The 23,138-nt window shown below is 44.3% G+C and overlaps 1 protein-coding gene across 2 annotated transcripts in view; it reads right to left on the bottom strand.

Moving 5' to 3' along the window:
- sned1 (sushi, nidogen and EGF-like domains 1) overlaps positions 1 to 23,138 on the bottom strand; it is a 138,530-nt gene that overhangs the window by 48,116 nt on the left and 67,276 nt on the right. For both annotated transcript variants that reach the window (XM_064936189.1, XM_064936190.1), the window contains exons 8-12: positions 14,295 to 14,408; positions 12,990 to 13,046; positions 12,642 to 12,749; positions 6,220 to 6,306; positions 5,819 to 5,956 (exon numbers count right to left, since the gene is read on the bottom strand). In XM_064936189.1, the coding sequence (XP_064792261.1) occupies positions 5,819 to 5,956; positions 6,220 to 6,306; positions 12,642 to 12,749; positions 12,990 to 13,046; positions 14,295 to 14,408 (504 nt within the window). The remainder of the gene's footprint in view (positions 1 to 5,818; positions 5,957 to 6,219; positions 6,307 to 12,641; positions 12,750 to 12,989; positions 13,047 to 14,294; positions 14,409 to 23,138) is intronic.

The following is a 23,138-nucleotide window of genomic DNA, read 5'->3' as shown; positions in this document are numbered from 1 at the left end:
TATGGGGCTTTGGTGACAAAACGGATTGCACTGTGATAGACTGCATTCAATTTGTTGAGTAGGGTATTGGAGGCTATTTTGTAAATGACATCGCCGAAGTCGAGGATCGGTAGGATGGTCATTTTTACAAGGGTATGTTTGGCAGCATGAGTGAAGGATGCTTTGTTGCGAAATAGGAAGCCAATTCTAGATTTAACTTTGGATTGGAGATGTTTGATGTGAGTCTGGAAGGAGAGTTTACAGTCTAAGCAGACACCTAGGTATTTGTAGTTGTCCACATATTCTAAGTCAGAACCGTCCAGAGTAGTAATGTTGGACGGGCGGGCAGGTGCGGGCAGCGATCGGTTGAAGAGCATGCATTTAGTTTTACTTGTATTTAAGAGCAATTGGAGGCCACGGAGGGAGAGTTGTATGGCACTGAAGCTTGCCTGGAGGGTTATTAACACAGTGTCCAAAGAAGGGCCAGAAGTTTACAGAATGGTGTCGTCTGCGTAGAGGTGGATCAGAGACTCACCAGCAGCAAGAGCAGCATCATTGATGTATACAGGGGAAAGAGTCAGTCCAAGAATTGAACCCTGAGGCACCCCCATAGAGACTGCCAGAGGCCCGGACAACAGGCCCTCCGATTTGACACACTGAACTCTATCAGAGAAGTAGTTGGTGAACCAGGTGAGGCAATTATTTGAGAAACCAAGGCTATCGAGTCTGCCGATGAGGATGTGGTGATTGACAGAGTCGAAAGCCTTGGCCAGATCAATGAATACGGCTGCACAGTATTGTTTCTTATCGATAGCTGTTAAGATATCATGGCCAGCTGTAGAAAAAAGCTTATTAAAATTCTCAATTATAGTGGTGACAGTGTTTTCTATCCTTAGTGCAGTGGGCAGCTGGGAAGAGGTGTTCTTATTCTCCATGGACTTTACAGTGTCCCAAAAATGTTTTAGATTTTGTTTTGCAGGAAGCAAATTTCTGCTTGAAAAAGCTAGCCTTGTCTTTTCTAACTGCCTGTGTATATTGGTTTCTAGCTTCCCTGAAAAGTTGCATATCACGGGGGCTGTTCGATGCTAATGCAGAACGCCATAGGATGTTTTTGTGTTGGTTAAGGGCAGTCAGGTCTGGAGAGAACCAAGGGCTATATCTGTTCCTGGTTCTAAATTTCTTGAATGGGGCATGCTTATTTAAGATGGTGAGGAAGGCATTTAAATAAAGGTTGTTTGACCGCTGACCCATTACAGATGCAGGTAATGAGGCAGTGATCGCTGAGATCTTGGTTGAAAACAGCAGAGGAGTATTTAGAGGGCAAGTTGGTTAGGATGATATCTAAGAGGGTGCCCGTGATTATGACATTGCGGTGGTACCGAGTAGGTTCATTGATCATTTGTGTGAGATTGAGGGCATCAAGCTTAGATTGTAGGATGGCTGGGGTGTTAAGCATGTTCCAGTTTAGGTTGCCTAGCAGCACGAGCTCTGAAGATAGATGGGGGGCAGTCAGTTCACATATGGTGTCCAGAGCACAACTGGGGGCAGAGGGTGGTCTATAGCAAGCGGCAACGGTGAGAGACTTGTTTTTAGAGAGGGGGATTTTTAAAAGTAGAAGTTCAAATTGTTTGGGCACAGATCTGGATAGTAGGACAGAACTCTGCAGGCTATCTTTGCAGTAGATTGCAACACTTCCCCCTTTGGCCGTTCTATCTTGTCTGAAAATGTTGTCGTTTGGGATGAAGATTTCAGAATCTTTGGTGGTCTTCCTAAGCCAGGATTCAGACACGGCTAGAACATTCAGGTTGGCAGAGTGTGCTAAAGCAGCGAATAAATCAAACTTAGGGAGGAGGTTTCTAATATTAACATGCATTAACATGCATAACATGCTATTGCGGTTACAGAAGTCATCAAAAGAGAGCGCCTGGGGAATAGGAGTGGAGCTAGGCACTGCAGGGCCTGGATTCACCTCTACACCCCCAGAGGAACAGAGGAGGAGCAGGATAAAGATACGGCTAAAAGCTATGAGAACAGAGAGCAAAAGGAGGTTTCTGGGGCCGATAAAATAGATTCAAGGTATAATGTACAGACAAAGGTATGGTAGGATGTGAATACAGTGGCGGTAAACCTAGGTATTGAGTGATGATGAGATAGATATTGTCTCTGGAAACATCATTGAAACCAGGTGATGTCATCGCATGTGTGGGTGGTGGAACTGAAAGGTTGCCAAAAAAGCCTGGAACTCCGCACTCATAAAGATGGTTGTATTGTCTGACACGGGGACGACCATGAGTACTGAGCACTTCCCTGACATTCTCAGTTGTTGTTGCTGATTGTGCAGTGCAGACTGGGAAAACTTCAAGCCATTTGGAGTGAACATCCACAGCCAACAAGAACATCTTCCAAAGGAAAGGCCCTGCCTAGTCAATGTGAATGCGAGTCCAGGGTTTTCCAGGCCACTCACAAGGGCTGATGGGAGCTTGTGCTGGAGCATTTCCTAGTAGCACATTTCATTTTTAATTTTTAATTTTACCTTTATTTAACCAGGCAAGTCAGTTAAGAACACATTCTTATTTTCAATGACAGCCTGGGAACAGTGGGTTAACTGCCTGTTCAGGGGCAGAACGACAGATTTGTCCAACGCTCTAACCACTAGGCTACCCTGCCGCCCCATGATTGGACATGCTCTTCCACCTCTTTGTCCAATCCTGGACATGCTCTTCCACCACTTTGTCCAATCCTGGACATGCTCTTCCACCACTTTGTCCAATCCTGGACATGCTCTTCCACCTCTTTGTCCAATCCTGGACATGCTCTTCCACCTCTTTGTCCAATCCTGGACATACTCTTCCACCACTTTGTCCAATCCTGGACATGCTCTTCCACCTCTTTGTCCAATCCTGGACATGCTCTTCCACCTCTTTGTCCAATCCTTGACATGCTCTTCCACCTCTTTGTCCAATCCTGGACATGCTCTTCCACCACTTTGTCCAATCCTGGACATGCTCTTCCACCTCTTTGTCCAATCCTGGACATGCTCTTCCACTTCTTTGTCCAATCCTGGACATGCTCTTCCACTGCTTTGTCCAATCCTGGACATGCTCTTCCACTGCTTTGTCCAATCCTGGACATGCTCTTCCACTGCTTTGTCCAATCCTGGACATGCTCTTCCACCACTTTTGTCCAATCCTGGACATGCTCTTCCACCTCTTTGTCCAATCCTGGACATGCTCTTCCACTGCTTTGTCCAATCCTGGACATGCTCTTCCACCTCTTTGTCCAATCCTGGACATGCTCTTCCACCTCTTTGTCCAATCCTGGCCACCACATGTGCGCTCTTGTTGTAGCTTTCATTCTGAATACACCTGGGTGGAAGAGTTCCTTCAGTAAAAGTGGCACCAATAGTTGAAGCAGGATGCCGTCCTCCACCAAGAGTTTGTTTCTCCTTTTAAAATATGGCTGCAACTCTTTCGTAGGACAGTGGGCCGGCCGAGCTGTTTCAATACAGCACACCAGTTCAGGGGGACTTTTGGGGTCTTTGGGCATGTCTGCGAGTGGCAGCCTGCTGAGACCATCAGCGTCAGCAATGGAAGGGCCCAGTCTGTACAGTCTGTACAGTAACTCATATTCGTGTTGCACTTTGATCAGGGCCCGTCTTTGCAGGCGCACGGAGACGTATTTTCTTCAGCTCACCCAGGGTGACAACAAGCAAGACGTGATGCTGACTAGCCTCTCTGCGATGTACTCCATCTTCTGCGATCCCGTATGGAGAGCCATCACTTGTGACGATGAGGTGGCGCATTGGGCCGAAGACGACAGCAAGTCCTTGGATTTCTGGAAGGCTGCTTCTAGGGGGTTGTGCCGCTTCCATTTGTAACTTACAGGAGGAGATGCAGTGGGTCCAGGACAGAGGCCACGTCAGGGAGAGAAAAAAGAAAGAAGCCACAATAGTTTAACATCGCAAGGTAGAGGCCCGTAAGCTCACTCCCATCTTTGGGTTCTGAGGCCTCTTTGATTGTACAGGGGTTGAAGCCCATTGGCTGTGACTTTGTGCCCCAAGTTCTGTACTTCAGGAAAACACACTTGGGTTTTTCAAGCAAAGCCCTGCGCTCACCCAGTCTTGATAGCACTGTCTCAATCGTTTTTTAGATGGTCTTCCTCAGTGACACCAGGTGATAAGGATATAACCCAGGTATACAGCAGTGTGCCTGCTAACATATTATGTTCTTTGAAAGATAGCACAGGCAGAGGAGGCTCCAAACGGAAGACGTGTGTACTGAAACAACCCCATGTGGGTTTTTATTCTAGCCACTTTGATGATATTCGTGAGACATGTCCACGTTTGGAACAGCATGTACCACCAGATATCTTTGTGAATAGGCCCTCTATCCTTGGCAGTAGGTACTGGTCCAGCCTGGAAGCTACATTGACAGTTAGCTTGTAATCTCCACAAATCCTGATATTTCCATCGGGCTTCATTACTGAGACAATGGGGGCAGCACACTCAGAGTAAGGGATTGGTTCCAGTATTCCAGTGGTCTGGAGCCTGTTCAGCTCTGCCTCGACAATCTGTTGTAGTGCAAACGGAACTTGGTGTTCTTTGCAGAAGCGGTCGAACAGACCGGTCCACCTGAATTCACACTTCACTCTCTTCTAGTTTTTCCAAGTTCATCTTTGAAAACATCTGCTTGTTTAGTGTGCTGGACAACACACTGTCCTGAGACCTTTGTGATTGGTTTTGCACATCCCTTGGCAGTCCAGTTGTAATACTACCATCCAATCTCTTCCCAGCAGATTGGGACCTTGGACCGTCAACGTCTTCAGTCGTGAAGTTTGACCTTTGTGCTGGACGTTGATGCACCGGAATGTGCTCTTCTGTCCATAACTTCAGCACTGTTAGCCGAGTGCTCTAGTTTCAACTGGGGTGCTTTGGCTTTTAGGTCAGCGAAAGCATGTTCTCCCAAAACAGTACAGAGGGACCCTGTTTCCACCTCGAACACGACTTGGGAGTTATCCAACTCCACTGTTGTCCACAGGTGGCTTGGGGGGGGGGGGGGTTCTCTTTAATCACCATTACATAGGCTGCGTCCTCGACAACCTCATCTGCTTCTTCCTCGGATCATTTAAAAATGTTATATAGTTCAATCTGAACTGCTTTTTACCCTGTTTTACAGAGTTGAGTCTCCTCTACGGCTGCATCGGCAACTCCATTTAGAACTAACCCATCACTCATGTTACCACAGTGCCACTTAGTCAACACCAAAATAAATCCTATTTCAATTTCTCTCACCCCAACAGGGAATGTGACTCTCACACACACACACGTCGTGCCACCGACTCGACACAAAGACACAAGTGTTTATCACTATGGTAACCAGGCTCTCGTATACAGCAACACAAAATGCAGAGTCAAAGGGACCAATCCTTGGATTTGTGCAGAAGAAAAAGCAGAAGAAGAAGAAGAAGATGTAAGGGAAGAAGAAGAAGAAGAAGAAGTAGAGGAAGAAGAAGAAGAAGAAGAAGAAGTAGAGGAAGAAGAAGAAGAAGTAGAGGAAGAAGAAGAAGTAGAGGAAGAAGAAGAAGAAGTAGAGGAAGAAGAAGAAGTAATATAGGAAGAAGAAGAAGAAGTAGCAGAGGAAGAAGAAGAAAAAGAAGAAAAAGAAGAAGAAGTAGAGGAAGAAGAAGAAGTTGTAGAGGAAGAAGAAGAAGAAGTAGAGGAAGGAGAAGTAGAGGAAGAAGAAGAAGAAGTAGAGGAAGAAGAAATAGAGTTGAAAGAAGAAGAAGAAGATTAAGAAAAAGAGGTAGAAGAAGCAGCAGCATCAGCAGCAGAGGCTCTTACCATAGGGAGGATAGAAGTCCTTGTGATCTAGGTCTGCCACACCTGTCTGACAGGTACACAGGTAGGTTCCTCCGTACTCCAGACAGGGTCCTCCATCAGGACATGGCCTGCTGTTACTGCATGGGGTCTGGGTCACCTCTGAGGAGGACAGGGGTGTCAGAGAGATAAACATCATGACACTATGTCAAGAGTTACAAAGTAATTATTTCATCAAGGCAACCTTCCATCAAGGAAACCTTACCACCTACTACTCTGGTTCTGTGTGCCATGTGCTGCTACCTCGGTGAAAGCCAGGTGTAATCCACACCATGAAATTAATAACAAGGAATGTGTCTTTTTGTTACCAACTACAGTAGAATATGAGACTGGACCTACAGTGTACAAGATGATATGATACGTACCAAACTGACAGTAGATTCCGGTGAAGCCGGAGGTGCAGACACAGGCCCCGTCCACACAGACCCCTCCATTCTGGCACAGACACTCTCCTGAAGACACAAGCAGAAGAAGAGGAACTCTTTATTATCGTATAAAAGCCTAAAGTCTAAAACACAACAAGTTAAAGCCACTGACAGAAGAGCTCACATCCTGCCGGGACATTGGATATCGGCTGAAAGGGATGTTGATTTGATTTATTAGGCACCTTATTAGCCGATGCTAATGGCGACAGCTAGTCTTACTGGGCTCACTATTAGCCGATGCTAATGGTGACAGCTAGTCTAACTGAGGTCTCGATTAGCCGATGCTAATGGTGACAGCTAGTCTTACTGAGGTCTCTATAAGCCGACGCTAATGGTGACAGCTAGTCTTACTGGGATCACTATTAGCCGATGCTAACGGTGACAGCTAGTCTAACTGGGATCTCTATTAGCCGACGCTAATGGTGACAGCTCGTCTTATAGGGATCTCTATTAGCCAACTCTAATGGTGACAGCTCATCTTACTGAGGTCTCTATTAGCCAACGCTAATGATGACAGCTAGTCTTACTGTGATCTCCATTAGCCGATGCTAATGGTGACAGCTAGTCTTACTGGGATCTCCATTAGCCGATGCTAATGGTGACAGCTAGTCTTACTGGGATCTCCATTAGCCGATGCTAATCGTGACCGCTAGTCTTACTGGGATCTCCATTAGCCGATGCTAATGGTGACAGCTAGTCTTACTGGGATCTCCATTAGCCGATGCTAATGGTGACAGCTAGTCTTACTGAGGTCTCTATTATCCAACGCTAATGGTGACAGCTAGTCTTACTGGGGTCTCTATAACCCGATGCTAATGGTGACAGCTAGTCTTACTGGGGTCTCTATAAGCCGATGCTAATGGTGACAGCTAGTCTTACTGAGGTCTCTATTAGCCGATGCTAATGGTGACAGCTAGTCTAACAAGGGTCTCTATAAGCCAATGCTAATGGTGACAGCTAGTCTTACTGGGATCTCCATTAGCCGATGCTAATGGTGACAGCTAGTCTTACTGAGGTCTCTATTAGCCAACGCTAATGATGATAGCTAGTCTTACTGGGATCACTATTAGCCGAAGCTAATGGTGACAGCTAGTCTAACTGGGGTCTCTATTAGCCGACGCTAATGGTGACAGCTAGTCTTACTGGGGTCTCTATAACCCGATGCTAATGATGACAGCTAGTCTAACTGGGGTCTCTATAAGCCAATGCTAATGGTGACAGCTAGTCTAACTGGGGTCTCTATAAGCCGATGCTAATGGTGACTGCTAGTCTAACTGGGGTCTCTATTAGCCGACGCTAATGGTGACAGCTAGTCTTACTGTGGTCTCTATTAGCCGATGCTAATGGTGACAGCTAGTCTTACTGAGGTCTCTATTAGCCAACGCTAATCGTGACAGCTAGTCTTCCTGAGGTCTCTATTAGCCGACGCTAATGGTGACAGCTCATCTTACTGTGATCTCTATTAGCCAACGCTAGTGGTGACAGCTAGTCTTACTGTGATCTCTATTAGAAGATGCTAATGGTGACAGCTAGTCTTACTGTGATCTCTATTAGAAGATGCTATTAGAAGACAGCTAGTCTTAAATGTGGTCCGACACATAAAGAAAAAAACATTACAGACAAAATACATTATTTTACAATTGACATACATTTACAAATATTAACATGCAGTGTGTGTGCATCTATCAGTTACACATACCTGTCAATACATACACACAACCAGTAGGTCACATGTCAGTACATACACACAACCAGTAGGTCACATGTCAGTACATACACACAACCAGTAGGTCACATGTCAGTACATACACACAACCAGTAGGTCACATGTCAGTACATACACACAACCAGTATGTCACGTGTCAGTACATACACACAACCAGTAGGTCACATGTCAGTACATACACACAACCAGTAGGTCACATGTTAGTACATACACACAACCAGTAGGTCACATGTCAGTACATATATACAACCAGTAGGTCAGTAGGTCACATGTCAGTACATACATACAACCAGTAGGTCACATGTCAGTACATACACACAACCAGTAGGTCACATGTCAGTACATACACACAACCAGTAGGTCACATGTCAGTACACACACACTACCAGTAGGTCACGTGTCAGTACATACACACAACCAGTAGGTCACATGTCAGTACATACACACAACCAGTAGGTCACATGTCAATACACACACACAACCAGTATGTCACATGTCAGTACACACACACAACCAGTAGGTCACATGTCAGTACATACACATAACCAGTAGGTCACATGTCATTATACACACACAACCAGTAGGTCAGTAGGTCACATGTCAGTACATACACACAACCAGTAGGTCAGTAGGTCACATGTCAGTACATACACACAACCAGTAGGTCACATGTCAGTACATACACACAACCAGTAGGTCACATGTCAGTACACACACACTACCAGTAGGTCACGTGTCAGTACATACACACAACCATTAGGTCACATGTCAGTACATACACACAACCAGTAGGTCACATGTCAGTACACACACACAACCAGTATGTCACATGTCAGTACACACACACAACCATTAGGTCACATGTCAGTACACACACACAACCAGTAGGTCACATTTCAGTACACACACACAACCAGTAGGTCAGTAGGTCACATGTCAGTACATACACACAACCAGTAGGTCAGTAGGTCACATGTAAGTACATACACACAACCAGTAGGTCACATGTCAGTACATACACACAACCAGTAGGTCACATGTCAGTACATACACACAACCAGTAGGTCACATGTCAGTACACACACACAACCAGTGGGTCACATGGTGGAGAGGCTTCGTGCCGTGAGGTGTTGCTTTATTGGTTGTTTGAAACCAGGTTTGCTGTTCACTATATAAGATGGAGGGGAGTCCCATGCACTCATGGCTCTGAATAATACTGTTTGTTCAGGTCCTGGGGGACTGAAATATGTCTGGTGGGGCCTAGTGTGTGTATAAGTTGACTATGCAAATAATTTGGATTTTCCAACACCTTAATGTTTCTTATAAAAAACAAGAAGTGACGCAGTCACAGTGTTCCCTCCACTCTCAGCCAAGAGAGACTGGCATTCACGGTATTAAGTAGTTCTCAAACTGGTATGAATAGTAGTATTTAGGGTAGTTCTCAAACACATGTTTTTAGGCAGCAGCATCAGCAGTATCAACAGTCTCAGTCCAACATTGGAGGTAGATGGCCAACATGGGGAAGGGAAGGGGGGGGATACCTGGTCAGTTGTACAACTGAATGCATTCAACTGAAATGTGTCTTCCACATTTAAATCCAACCCCTCTGAATCAGAGTGGTACGGGGGGATGCCTTAATCGATGTCTCCGTAATCGGCGCCCTGAGAGTAGTTGTTGTTGGGGTTTAACTGCCTTGCTCAAGGGCAGAACGGCAGATTTTTACACCTGAGTTCTGGGATTGTGTTTGTGTGTGTGTGTGTGTGTGTGTGTGTGTGTGTGTGTGTGTGTGTGTGTGTGTGTGTGTGTGTTTGTGTGTGTGTGTGTGTGTATTGTTTGCTGTAAACCAGGAAAACCGTTTGACTCGAGGGCCACATCGTACAGATTATTTGATTTGTTTGTCAAAATCAATTTGTGGGCCAGAAGAAGGGCAGTTATTTGAAAATATGTTTTTTTATTATGTTATTGGCCCATTATAATTTATACATACATTCTATCAAGTTTAAGAAGTTGAAGAGTGGCCTGGAGTGTTTTTTAACCCCCAAATGATAATTTCTCCCTTTGATGATATGGAACAAGGTTTGTGGAGTGAGTCTGTGATGGCACCATATATATAGTTCACAACCAGCCAATGGCACATTATATATAGTTCACAACCAGCCAATGGCACCATGTTGTGTGTGTGTGTGTGTTGTGTGTGTGTGTGTGTGTGTTGTGTGTGTGTGTTTGGAAGTCCACATTCTCTTTGATCTAGAAGGTTGATTAGGCGGTTCTCCTCCCGTCCTGAGTCCCGCTACATTCTCTCTCTCCTTCCTCTCCAGCTACCTTCTCTCTCTTCTTCCTCTCCCGCTACCTTCTCTCTCCCGCTACCTTCTCTCTCCCACTACCTTCTCTCTCCCGCTACCTTCTCTTTCTCCTTCCTCTCCCGCTACCTTCTCTCTCTCCTTCCTCTCCCACTACCTTCTCTCTCCCGCTACCCTCTCTCTCCCGCTACCTTCTCTCTCCCGCTACCCTCTCTCTCCCGCTACCTTCTCTCTCCCGCTACATTCTCTCTCCCGCTAGCTTCTCTCTCTCTATCCTCTCCTGCTATCTTCTCTCTCTCCTTCCTCTCCCGCTACCTCCTCTCTCCCGCTACCTTCTCTCTCCCGCTACCTTCTCTCTCTCCTCTCCTGCAACCTACTCTCTCTCTCTCTCTGAGTATCCTGCTCTTTTTTCCACAGGGCCTTCCAAGTGAGCCAGGCAGGAAAGTATTTGTGAGATTTAGGAGACTATATAAGCCTTGATAGTTATTTCAGCTCAAGGGTGAGGAGTAGCGTGAATCTGCAATGCCTGACATAATATTAAAGAGCTTTTGGAGGAGCAAGTTGCAGAGGCTGTGTCCCGAACAGCACCATGTTCCATACTTTAGTGCATTACCTTTGACCAGAAGTAGTGTACTACGTAGGGACTTAGGGTGCCATTTGGGACTCACAGCCAGAGTCAGAGCTCTGCTGCCCTGCTGCAAGGCACATTATACCAGCCATGTCTGATGAAACTACTTGAGTAAATACCAAGCATGAGGTCCAGCCCATAAACAAAGAGGCCCCATATCCTTTCAAGTCTAGACAAAGCAGCACTTCCCCTTATTGGTAAACTAATAAAGGGGGCCATAAAGCAAATCATTCCCGACATCAAGCGACTGTTGTAGCCCAGGATCCCGTCGTAAACAGGGCGCGGTTCAGATAACTGTGGTGATAATTAACATCGTCAATCATCACAGCAGAATAGAACAGACACTCACCATCTCACAGACACAGCTCCCACACATTCCCTCCTATGCAGCTACAAGCAGGATAGCTAGCTAGTCCCTCTCTCATCTACACTGAACTTGTCCTACTGTCTTCAGCTAGAGCAGAATCTGGTCCACTACCTGTCTGTAGCTTCCTGTCCTACTGTCTTCAACTAGAGCAGAATCTGGTCCACTACCTGTCTGTAGCTTCCTGTCCTACTGTCTTCAACTAGAGCAGAATCTGGTCCACTACCTGTCTGTAGCTTCCTGTCCTACTGTCTTCAACTAGAGCAGACTCTGGTCACTACCTGTCTGTAGCTTCCTGTCCTACTGTCTTCAGCTAGAGCAGACTCTGGTCCACTACCTGTCTGTAACTTCCTGTCCTGCTGTCTTCAACTAGAGCAGACTCTGGTCCACTACCTGTCTGTAGCTTCCTGTCCTACTGTCTTCAACTAGAGTAGAATCTGGTCCACTACCTGTCTGTAACTTCCTGTCCTGCTGTCTTCAACTAGAGCAGACTCTGGTCCACTACCTCTCTGTAGCTTCCTGTCCTACTGTCTTCAACTAGAGCAGACTCTGGTCCACTACCTGTCTGTAGCTTCCTGTCCTGCTGTCTTGAGCTAGAGCAGACTCAGGTCCACTACCTGTCTGTAGCTTCCTGTCCTACTGTCTTGAGCTAGAGCAGACTCTGGTCCACTACCTGTCTGTAGCTTCCTGTCCTACTGTCTTCAACTAGAGCAGACTCAGGTCCACTACCTGTCTGTAGCTTCCTGTCCTACTGTCTTCAACTAGAGCAGACTCAGGTCCACTACCTGTCTGTAGCTTCCTGTCCTACTGTCTTCAACTAGAGCAGACTCAGGTCACTACCTGTCTGTAACTTCCTGTCCTACTGTCTTGAGCTAGAGCAGACTCAGGTCCACTACCTGTCTGTAGCTTCCTGTCCTACTGTCTTCAACTAGAGCAGACTCAGGTCCACTACCTGTCTGTAGCTTCCTGTCCTGCTGTCTTCAGCTAGAGCAGACTCTGGTCCACTACCTGTGGGATAACATATACTATATTGTAGCTTGTCCCTCCTCTCATCACACCTCTCTGTCCAGCTAGAGTTGCCTACTTACAGATGTAGGATCTTAATTCTATCACTCTTTTGATACTGAGAATTTTCCTGCACAGCAGGAGGTGCAGATGAGCTTTATGATTGACATAAATTCACTGAAAACCCGCACTAACACACGATTAGTCTAATTTTGCCCAGCTAATTGCCTAACCAACATTCAAGCAACATTATGGACAAAAACGTTTATTTTTGCTGTGACAATACTGGTCAAATTAAGATCCAACATCTGTAGCTGAGGCTTTGACTTCGGTATCTACCTTCACAGTTGTCACCATAGAAACCCTGGATGCAGGTACAGTTGTGGTTCCCAGGGCCGAGGTATTCACAGGTCGAACGGTTCTCACAGCCATCCCCTTTACAAGACACTGCAAGACAGAGGACAAAGATGGATGTTTTAGGATGCGGCTGGACACAGATTTGTAACAGCCGATGTGGGTTAAATGCCTATACTAGGGCTGCTAGGGCAAGACGGTGTGTGATGCAAAAACAACACACATGGGGAACAGGCAAGTACCGTACTTTGTAAGAAGTGTTTTCAATATTTTAAAAAAGATTAATAAGATAAGATTCCCTCTCATTCCCTCTCTTATTATAACAGCGTTTACCTGTTTGATTGTCAGTTTGAGGAGCCGATGATGAATTCACCTGGACCACCACCAACTCTATGAAAGAAAATTTCAAAAGGCTTCAGGTCTTTCTATCGGAAAATGTTGAGTCTAATAGTTATTCAGGCAAGGAGAAAATGCCTCACATACTACTACTACACCACATCAATATATATTACACAAAGGGAGCTCTTTCTTTCTCTCTGTTTTGTGTTGTTGTTGCTCTTTAGTGGAGAAGCCTAGAGTCCAGGCCTCCTCTCTCAGCCACTAGCTAACCACACCGTTGCCGAGGCTGTGAAAACAGACCACGCCTGTAAAACAAACTTTTAAAACAAAACCATCAGGTCACTCTGACACAGAGCTCCACGCCACGCTCATGGTGCTCCCAAATGGCACCCTCATTTCCTTTCTAGTGCACTACAATGCTCTGGTTAAAAAGTAGTGACCTATAAAAGGAATAGGTTGCCATTTTGTGACAGAGCCTCACCCATCTCATCCTCCCAGAGTGAGGGTTCGTCAGGTTTTGTTTCTTGCCTTGCCCTCTCAGTTGAAGGGAAAAAAACATTTAAATCTATTACAGGAAGCCAAACAGAGAGCAGGAAGTAGAACTTGCCGGCCGCCAATGGTAACATTTTCTATCAGGAATCGTTGTTCTTAACATGAGGGGAAATTGAGAGAGAGAGAGAGAGAGACAGAGAGAGAGACAGAGAGAGAGACACACACAGAGAGAGAGAGAGAGACAGAGAGAGAGAGACAGAGAGAGAGAGAGAGAGAGAGAGAGAGAGAGAGAGAGAGAGAGAAAGAGATGAGGGGAAATTAGGAGAGAGAGAGAGAGACAGAGAGAGAGAGAGAGACAGAGAGAGAGAGAGAGAGAGAGAGAGAGAAAGAGAGAGAGAAAGAGATGAGGGGAAATTGAGAGAGAGAGACAGAGAGAGAGAGAGAGAGAGAGAGAGAGAGAGAGAGAGAGAGAGAGAAAGAGAGAGAGAAAGAGATGAGGGGAAATTGAGAGAGAGAGACAGAGAGAGAGAGAGAGACAGAGAGAGAGAGACCGAGAGAGAGAGAGAGAGAGAGAGAGAGAGAGAGAGAGAGAAAGAGAAACAGTCTAGCTGGTGCTAACTGGCAGGATTAGTCATGATGCGTCCCAAATATGGACCCTATTCTCTTTTCCAGGGGTTCTCAAACTTTTTGGGGGCCAGATACAAATTCATCAGGAGTGGATTATATAAGGAATATAGAGGCATTTGGGAAGGAGTCAGTTGAAGAGTACTTCCTCTTGAAAGAAGGAGAGATGGATCAGTAGCTCACCTGTTTCACAGTGTGTCCCGGTGAAGGCAACAGGACAGGTGCAGTTGTAACTATTCACCTGGTCTTTACACTGTCCTCCATTCAGGCAGGGCTGGGAAACACACTCGTCCATGTCTGGAATGTAACCGTTCAAACACAACAAGAACATCAAGCCGAATTCATCAATGTGGGGGGGGGGGGATCTAGCCACTTTAATGGAAATTATGAATGCAATCAATGTATCACTTAGCCACTTTATATAATGTTTACACACCCTACATTACTCATCTCATATGTATATACTGTGCTCGATACCATCTACTGCATCTTGCCTATGCCGTTCTGTACCATCACTCATTCATATATCTTTATGTACATATTCTTTATCCCTTTACTCTTGTGTGTACAAGGTAGTAGTAGTGGCATTGTTAGGTTAGATTATTCGTTGGTTATTACTGCATGGTCGGAACGAGAAGCACAAGCATTTCGCTACACTCACGTTAAGATCTGCTAACCATGTGTATGTGACCAATACAATTTCATTTGATTTTATTTGAAATGGATTAGGGAAGGGAACAATGACACTAGCTCCAAGGTGTACGAATTGAAGAGAAAACTGAAGTCAAGAGGGAGTCAAGAGGGAGTCAAGAGGGAGTCAAGAGGGAGTCAAGAGGGAGTCAAGAGGAGGTCAAGAGGAAAAGAAGAAGTCAAGAGGAGGTCAAGAGGGAGTCAAGAGGGAGTCAAGAGGGAGTCAAGAGGGAGTCAAGAGGGAGTCAAGAGGAAGTCAAGAGGGAGTCAAGAGGAAGTCAAGAGGGAGTCAAGAGGGAGTCAAGAGGGAGTCAAGAGGAGGTCAAGAGGAAAAGAAGAAGTTAAGAGGAGGTCAAGAGGGAGTCAAGAGAAGGTCAAGAGGGAGTCAAGAGGGAGTCAAGAGGGTGTCAAGAGGGTGTCAAGAGGGAGTCAAGAGGGAGTCAAGAGGGAGTCAAGAGGAAGTCAAGAGGGAGTAAAGAGGGAGTCAAGAGGGAGTCAAGAGGAGGTCAAGAGGAAAAGAGGAAGTCAAGAGAGAGTCAAGAGGGAGTCAAGAGGGGGTCAAGAGGAGGTCAAAAGGGAGTCAAGAGGGAGTCAAGAGGAGGTCAAGAGGGAGTCAAGAGGAAGTCAAGAGGGAGTAAAGAGGGAGTCAAGAGGGAGTCAAGAGGAGGTCAAGAGAGAGTCAAGAGTAAAAGAGGAAGCGAACTGCATTTATATCAAAGGGCATTTCAATAAGTACAAGCAATTTATGTCAAGAGGAGGTCAAGAGGGACTCGAGAGGAGGTCAAGACAAAGTCAAGAGGGAGTCAAGAGGGAGTCAAGAGGAGGTCAAGAGGGAGTCAAGAGGGAGTCAAGAGGAGGTCAAGAGGGAGTCAAGAGGGGGTCAAGAGGAGGTCAAGAGGGAGTCAAGAGGAAAAGAGGAAGTCAAGAGGGAGTCAAGAGGGAATCAAGAGGGAGTCAAGACGAAGTTAAGAGGGAGTCAAGAGGGAATCAAGAGGGAGTCAAGACGAAGTTAAGAGGGAGTCAAGAGGGAGTCAAGAGGCGGTCAAGAGGAAAAGAGGGAGTCAAGAGGGAGTCAAGAGGGAGTTAAGAGGGAGTCAAGAGGGAGTCAAGAGGCGGTCAAGAGGAAAAGAGGGAGTCAAGACGAAGTTAAGAGGGAGTCAAGAGGGAGTCAAAACGAAGTTAAGAGGGAATCAAGAGGGAGTCAAGAGGGAGTCAAGACGGAGTCAAGAGGGAATCAAGAGGGAGTCAAGACGAAGTTAAGAGGGAATCAAGAGGGAGTCAAGAGGGAGTCAAGAGGGAGTCAAGAGGGAGTCAAGACGAAGTTAAGAGGGAGTCAAGACGAAGTTAAGAGGGAGTCAAGAGGGAGTCAAGATGAAGTCAAGAGGCGGTCAAGAGGAAAAGAGGGAGTCAAGAGGGAATCAAGAGGGAGTCAAGAGGAAAAGAGGAAGTCAAGAGGGAGTCAAGAGGGAGTTAAGAGGGAGTCAAGAGGGAGTCAAGAGGCGGTCAAGAGGAAAAGAGGGAGTCAAGAGGGAGTCAAGAGGGAGTCAAGAGGAGGTCAAGAGGAGGCCAAGAGGAAAAAAGATGGAGTCAAGAGGGAGTCAAGAGGAAAAGAATGAAGTCAAGAGGAAAAGAGGAGGTCAAGAGGAGATCAAGAGGGAGTCAAGAGGGAGTCAAGAGGGAGTCAAGAGGGAGTCAATAGGGAGTCAAGAGGAGGTCAAGAGGAGGCCAAGAGGAAAAAAGATGGAGTCAAGAGGGAGTCAAGAGGGAGTCAAGAGGGAGTCAATAGGGAGTCAAGAGGAGGTCAAGAGGGAGTCAAGAGGGTGTCAAGAGGGAGTCAAGAGGGAGTCAAGAGGGAGTCAAGAGGGAGTCAAGAGGGAGTCAAGAGGGTGTCAAGAGGAGGTCAAGAGGAGGTCAAGAGGGAGTCAAGAGGAGGTCCAGAGGGAGTCAAGAGGGAGTCAAGAGGGAGTCAATAGGAAAAGAGGAAGTCAAGAGGGAGTCAAGAGGGAGTCAAGAGGAAGTCAAGAGGGAGTCAAGACGAGGTCAAGAGGGAGTCAAGAGGGAGTCAATAGGAAAAGAGGAAGTCAAGAGGGAGTCAAGAGGGAGTCAATAGGAAAAGAGGAAGTCAAGAGGGAGTCAATAGGGTGTCAAGACAAAGTCCAGAGGGAGTCAAGAGGGAGTCAATAGGAAAAGAGGAAGTCAAGAGGGAGTCAAGAGGGTGTCAAGACAAAGTCCAGAGGGAGTCAAGACAACGTCCAGAGGGAGTCAAGGGGGAATCAAGAGGGAGTCGAGAGGGAGTCAAGAGGGAGTCAAGAGGGCAATTCAGAAACTATTGAACGTGGAAGTTGATATACTGTAAATGGGATTTGGAATAGACACATTTTCTAGCTAGTAGTTAATATCCCGTCAAAGGAACCGCTCCTATTCCTGTTGGTTCAGAGGAACGGCTTAGTGTTTTACCATCTGTGTGTTGATCTCCTAAAACACAAAGCTGTCTGGTATTAAGGTGCAATATGCTCCCATGTAGAAACAATAGTTCATTAAATGTACAGCAGGATATAATAGTATTATATAGTATTATACAGCACTATGCAGTATTATATAGTATTATACAGTACTGTACAGTATAACATGTAGATTATAATATGTACATGATCTAATACAGGATCTAATATGTACAGGATCTAATATGTACAGGATCTAATATGTACAGGATCTTATACAAGATCTAATACAGGATCTAATACAGGATCTAATACAGGATCTAATATGTACAGGATCTAATATGTACAGGATCTAATATATACAGGATCTAATACAGGATCTTATACAGGATCTAATACAGGATCTAATACAGGATCTAATATGTACAGGATCTAATACAGGATCTAATATGTACAGGATCTTATACAAGATCTAATACAGGATCTAATACAGGATCGAATACAGGATCTAATATGTACAGGATCTAATACAGGATCTAATATGTACAGGATCTAATACAGGATCTAATATGTACAGGATCTAATATGTACAGGATCTAATACAAGATCTAATACAGGATCTAATACAGGATCGAATACAGGATCTAATATGTACAGGATCTAATACAGGATCTAATATGTACAGGATCTTATACAAGATCTAATACAGGATCTAATACAGGATCGAATACAGGATCTAATATGTACAGGATCTAATACAGGATCTAATATGTACAGGATCTAATACAGGATCTAATATGTACAGGATATAACATGTACAGGATCTAATACAGGATCGAATATGTACAGGATCTAATACAGGATCTAATACAGGATCTAATACAGGATCTAATATGTACAGGATATAACATGTACAGGATCTAATACAGGATCGAATATGTACAGGATTTAATACAGGATCTAATACAGGATCTGATATGTACATGCTCTAATATGTACAGGATCTAATACAGGATCTAACATGTACAGGATCTAATACAGGATCGAATATGTACAGGATTTAATACAGGATCTAATACAGGATCTAATATGGACAGGATCTAATATGTACAGGATCTAATACAGGATCGAATATGTACAGGATTTAATACAGGATCTAATACAGGATCTAATATGGACAGGATCTAATATGTACAGGATCTAATACAGGATCTAACATGTACAGGATCTAATATGACCAGGATCTAATATGTACAGGATCTAATATATACAGGATCTAATACAGGATCTAATACAGGATCTAATACAGGATCTAATATATACAGGATCTAATACAGGATCTAACATGTATAGGATCTAATATATACAGGATCTAATATGTACAGGATCTAATACAGTATATAACATGTACAGGATCTAATATGTACAGGATCTAATACAGGATCTAATATGTACAGGATCTAATACAGTATATAACAGGTACAGGATCTAATATGTACAGGATCTAACATGTACAGGATCTAATATGTACAGGATCTAATACATGATCTAATACAGGATCTAATATGTACAGGATCTAATATGTACAGGATCTAATATATACAGGATCTAATACAGGATCTAATATGTACAGGATCTAATATGTACAGGATCTTATACAGGATCTAATACAGGATCTAATACAGTATATAACATGTACAGGATCTAATATGTACAGGATCTTATACAGGATCTAATACAGGATCTAATACAGGATCTAATATGTACAGGATCTTATATGTACAGGATCTAATATGAACAGGCTCTAATATATACAGGATCTAATACAGGATCTAATATGTACAGGATCTAATATGTACAGGATATAATATGTACAGGATCTAATATGTACAGGATCTAATATGTACAGGATCTAATATGACCAGGATCTAATATGTACAGGATCTAATACAGGATCTAATACAGGATCTAATATGTACAGGATCTAATACAGGATCTAATATGTACAGGATCTAATATGACCAGGATCTAATATGTACAGGATCTAATATGTACAGGATCTAATACAGGATCTAATACAGGATCTAATATGTACAGGATCTAATATGTACAGGATCTAATATGACCAGGATCTAATATGTACAGGATCTAATATGTACAGGATCTAATACAGGATCTAATATAGGATCTAATATGTACAGGATCTAATATGTACAGGATCTAATATGTACAGGATCTAATATGTACAGGATCTAATATGACCAGGATCTAATATGTACAGGATCTAATACAGGATCTAATACAGGATCTAATACAGGATCTAATATGTACAGGATCTAATATGTACAGGATCTAATACAGGATCTAATATATACAGGATCTAATACAGGATCTAATACAGGATCTAATATGTACAGGATCTAATATGTACAGGATCTAATATGTACAGGATCTAATATGTACAGGATCTAATATGTACAGGATCTAATATGACCAGGATCTAATATGTACAGGATCTAATACAGGATCTAATATGTACAGGATCTAATATGTACAGGATCTAATACATGATCTAATATGTACAGGATCTAATACAGGATCTAATATGTACAGGATCTAATACAGGATCTAATATGTACAGGATCTAATACAGGATCTAATATGTACAGGATCTAATACAGGATCTAATATGTACAGGATATAACATGTACAGGATCTAATACAGGATCGAATATGTACAGGATCTAATACAGGATCTAATACAGGATCTAATACAGGATCTAATATGTACAGGATATAACATGTACAGGATCTAATACAGGATCGAATATGTACAGGATTTAATACAGGATCTAATACAGGATCTGATATGTACATGCTCTAATATGTACAGGATCTAATACAGGATCTAACATGTACAGGATCTAATACAGGATCGAATATGTACAGGATTTAATACAGGATCTAATACAGGATCTAATATGGACAGGATCTAATATGTACAGGATCTAATACAGGATCGAATATGTACAGGATTTAATACAGGATCTAATACAGGATCTAATATGGACAGGATCTAATATGTACAGGATCTAATACAGGATCTAACATGTACAGGATCTAATATGAACAGGATCTAATATGTACAGGATCTAATATATACAGGATCTAATACAGGATCTAATACAGGATCTAATACAGGATCTAATATATACAGGATCTAATACAGGATCTAACATGTATAGGATCTAATATATACAGGATCTAATATGTACAGGATCTAATACAGTATATAACATGTACAGGATCTAATATGTACAGGATCTAATACAGGATCTAATATGTACAGGATCTAATACAGTATATAACAGGTACAGGATCTAATATGTACAGGATCTAACATGTACAGGATCTAATATGTACAGGATCTAATACATGATCTAATACAGGATCTAATATGTACAGGATCTAATATGTACAGGATCTAATATATACAGGATCTAATACAGGATCTAATATGTACAGGATCTAATATGTACAGGATCTTATACAGGATCTAATACAGGATCTAATACAGTATATAACATGTACAGGATCTAATATGTACAGGATCTTATACAGGATCTAATACAGGATCTAATACAGGATCTAATATGTACAGGATCTTATATGTACAGGATCTAATATGAACAGGCTCTAATATATACAGGATCTAATACAGGATCTAATATGTACAGGATCTAATATGTACAGGATCTAATATGTACAGGATCTAATATGTACAGGATCTAATATGTACAGGATCTAATATGACCAGGATCTAATATGTACAGGATCTAATACAGGATCTAATACAGGATCTAATATGTACAGGATCTAATACAGGATCTAATATGTACAGGATCTAATATGACCAGGATCTAATATGTACAGGATCTAATATGTACAGGATCTAATACAGGATCTAATACAGGATCTAATATGTACAGGATCTAATATGTACAGGATCTAATATGACCAGGATCTAATATGTACAGGATCTAATATGTACAGGATCTAATACAGGATCTAATATAGGATCTAATATGTACAGGATCTAATATGTACAGGATCTAATATGTACAGGATCTAATATGTACAGGATCTAATATGACCAGGATCTAATATGTACAGGATCTAATACAGGATCTAATACAGGATCTAATACAGGATCTAATATGTACAGGATCTAATATGTACAGGATCTAATACAGGATCTAATATATACAGGATCTAATACAGGATCTAATACAGGATCTAATATGTACAGGATCTAATATGTACAGGATCTAATATGTACAGGATCTAATATGTACAGGATCTAATATGTACAGGATCTAATATGACCAGGATCTAATATGTACAGGATCTAATACAGGATCTAATATGTACAGGATCTAATATGTACAGGATCTAATACATGATCTAATATGTACAGGATCTAATATGTACAGGATCTAATATGTACAGGATCTAATATGTACAGGACAACAGTTATTGTTTCATCAATAACCCATAATTTAGTGAAAGACCAGGATGTTGCACTGGGCTGGCACCCTATTCCCTACATAGTGCACTACTTTTGAATATAGCCCATAGGAATGGAGTGACCTTGTTTCCTGGTCTGTGCAGTACATAGGGAATGGGGTGCCATTTGCTGGACAGGGAGGAGCAGCAGAGAGGGAGGGGGGTCAGGGAGACAGCAGAGAGGGAGGGGGGGGGACAGGGAGGAGCAGCAGAGAGGGAGGGGGGAGGGGGACAGGGAGGAGCAGCAGAGAGGGAGGGGAGGGGGACAGGGAGGAGCAGCAGAGAGGGAGGGGAGGGGGACAGGGAGGAGCAGAGAGGGAAGGGAGGGGGACAGGGAGGAGCAGAGAGGGAGGGGGAGGGGGACAGGGAAGAGCAGCAGAGAGGGAGGGGGAGGGGGTCAGGGAGGAGCAGCAGAGAGGGAGGGGAGGGGGGAAAGGGAGGAGCAGAGAGGGAGGGGAGGGGGACAGGGAGGAGCAGCAGAGAGGGAGGGGAGGGGGGACAGGGAGAAGCAGAGAGGGAGGGGGAGGGGGAGAGGGAGGAGAAGAGAGGGAGGGGAGGGGGGACAGGGAGGAGCAGCAGAGAGGGAGGGGAGGGGGGTCAGGGAGGAGCAGCAGAAAGGGAGGGGAGGTGGGACAGGGAGGAGCAGAGAGGGAGGGGAGGGGGACAGGGAGGAGCAGCAGAGAGGGAGGGGAGGGGGACAGGGAGGAGCAGAGAGGGAGGGTAGGGGGACAGGGAGGAGCAGAGAGGGAGGGGAGGGGGACAGGGAGGAGCAGAGAGGGAGGGTAGGGGGACAGGGAGGAGCAGAGAGGGAGGGGAGGGGGACAGGGAGCAGCAGAGAGGGAGGGGAGGGGGACAGGGAGGAGCAGAGAGGGAGGGTAGGGGGACAGGGAGGAGCAGAGAGGGAGGGGAGGGGGACAGGGAGGAGCAGAGAGGGAGGGGAGGGGGGTCAGGGAGGAGCAGTGAGGGAGGGGAGGGGGGACAGGGAGGAGCAGATAGGGAGGGTAGAGAGGAGAGTAGAGAGGAGAGTGGGACAGTGAAGGACAGAGAGGAAAAAAGAGTTGGACATTTGATGACAGCTCTGAGTTCAGTAAACTTCTGTAGGTCCATAGAGAACGACCGATTATAAATCCAATGTGTTTGCAGCTGAACGGTCTCCTCGTCAGAAAATATCAATCAGACCACACAGGTTGGCTTCATGGAAACTCTCTCTGGATGTAGTAACATCTGCCAGACTGATGAGATGTAATGTAGAGAGCAGAGAGCGTTTCCTCTGGGGAGAGAGATGCCTATCCCCTAAACCTGACCCCCTCCCAGGACCTCTGTTAACTCA

This window comes from Oncorhynchus masou, chromosome 24 (assembly GCF_036934945.1).
Source record: "Oncorhynchus masou masou isolate Uvic2021 chromosome 24, UVic_Omas_1.1, whole genome shotgun sequence".
In the NCBI taxonomy this organism is placed as follows: Eukaryota; Metazoa; Chordata; class Actinopteri; order Salmoniformes; family Salmonidae; genus Oncorhynchus; species Oncorhynchus masou.
This window is presented reverse-complemented; position numbering and strand designations above follow the sequence as displayed.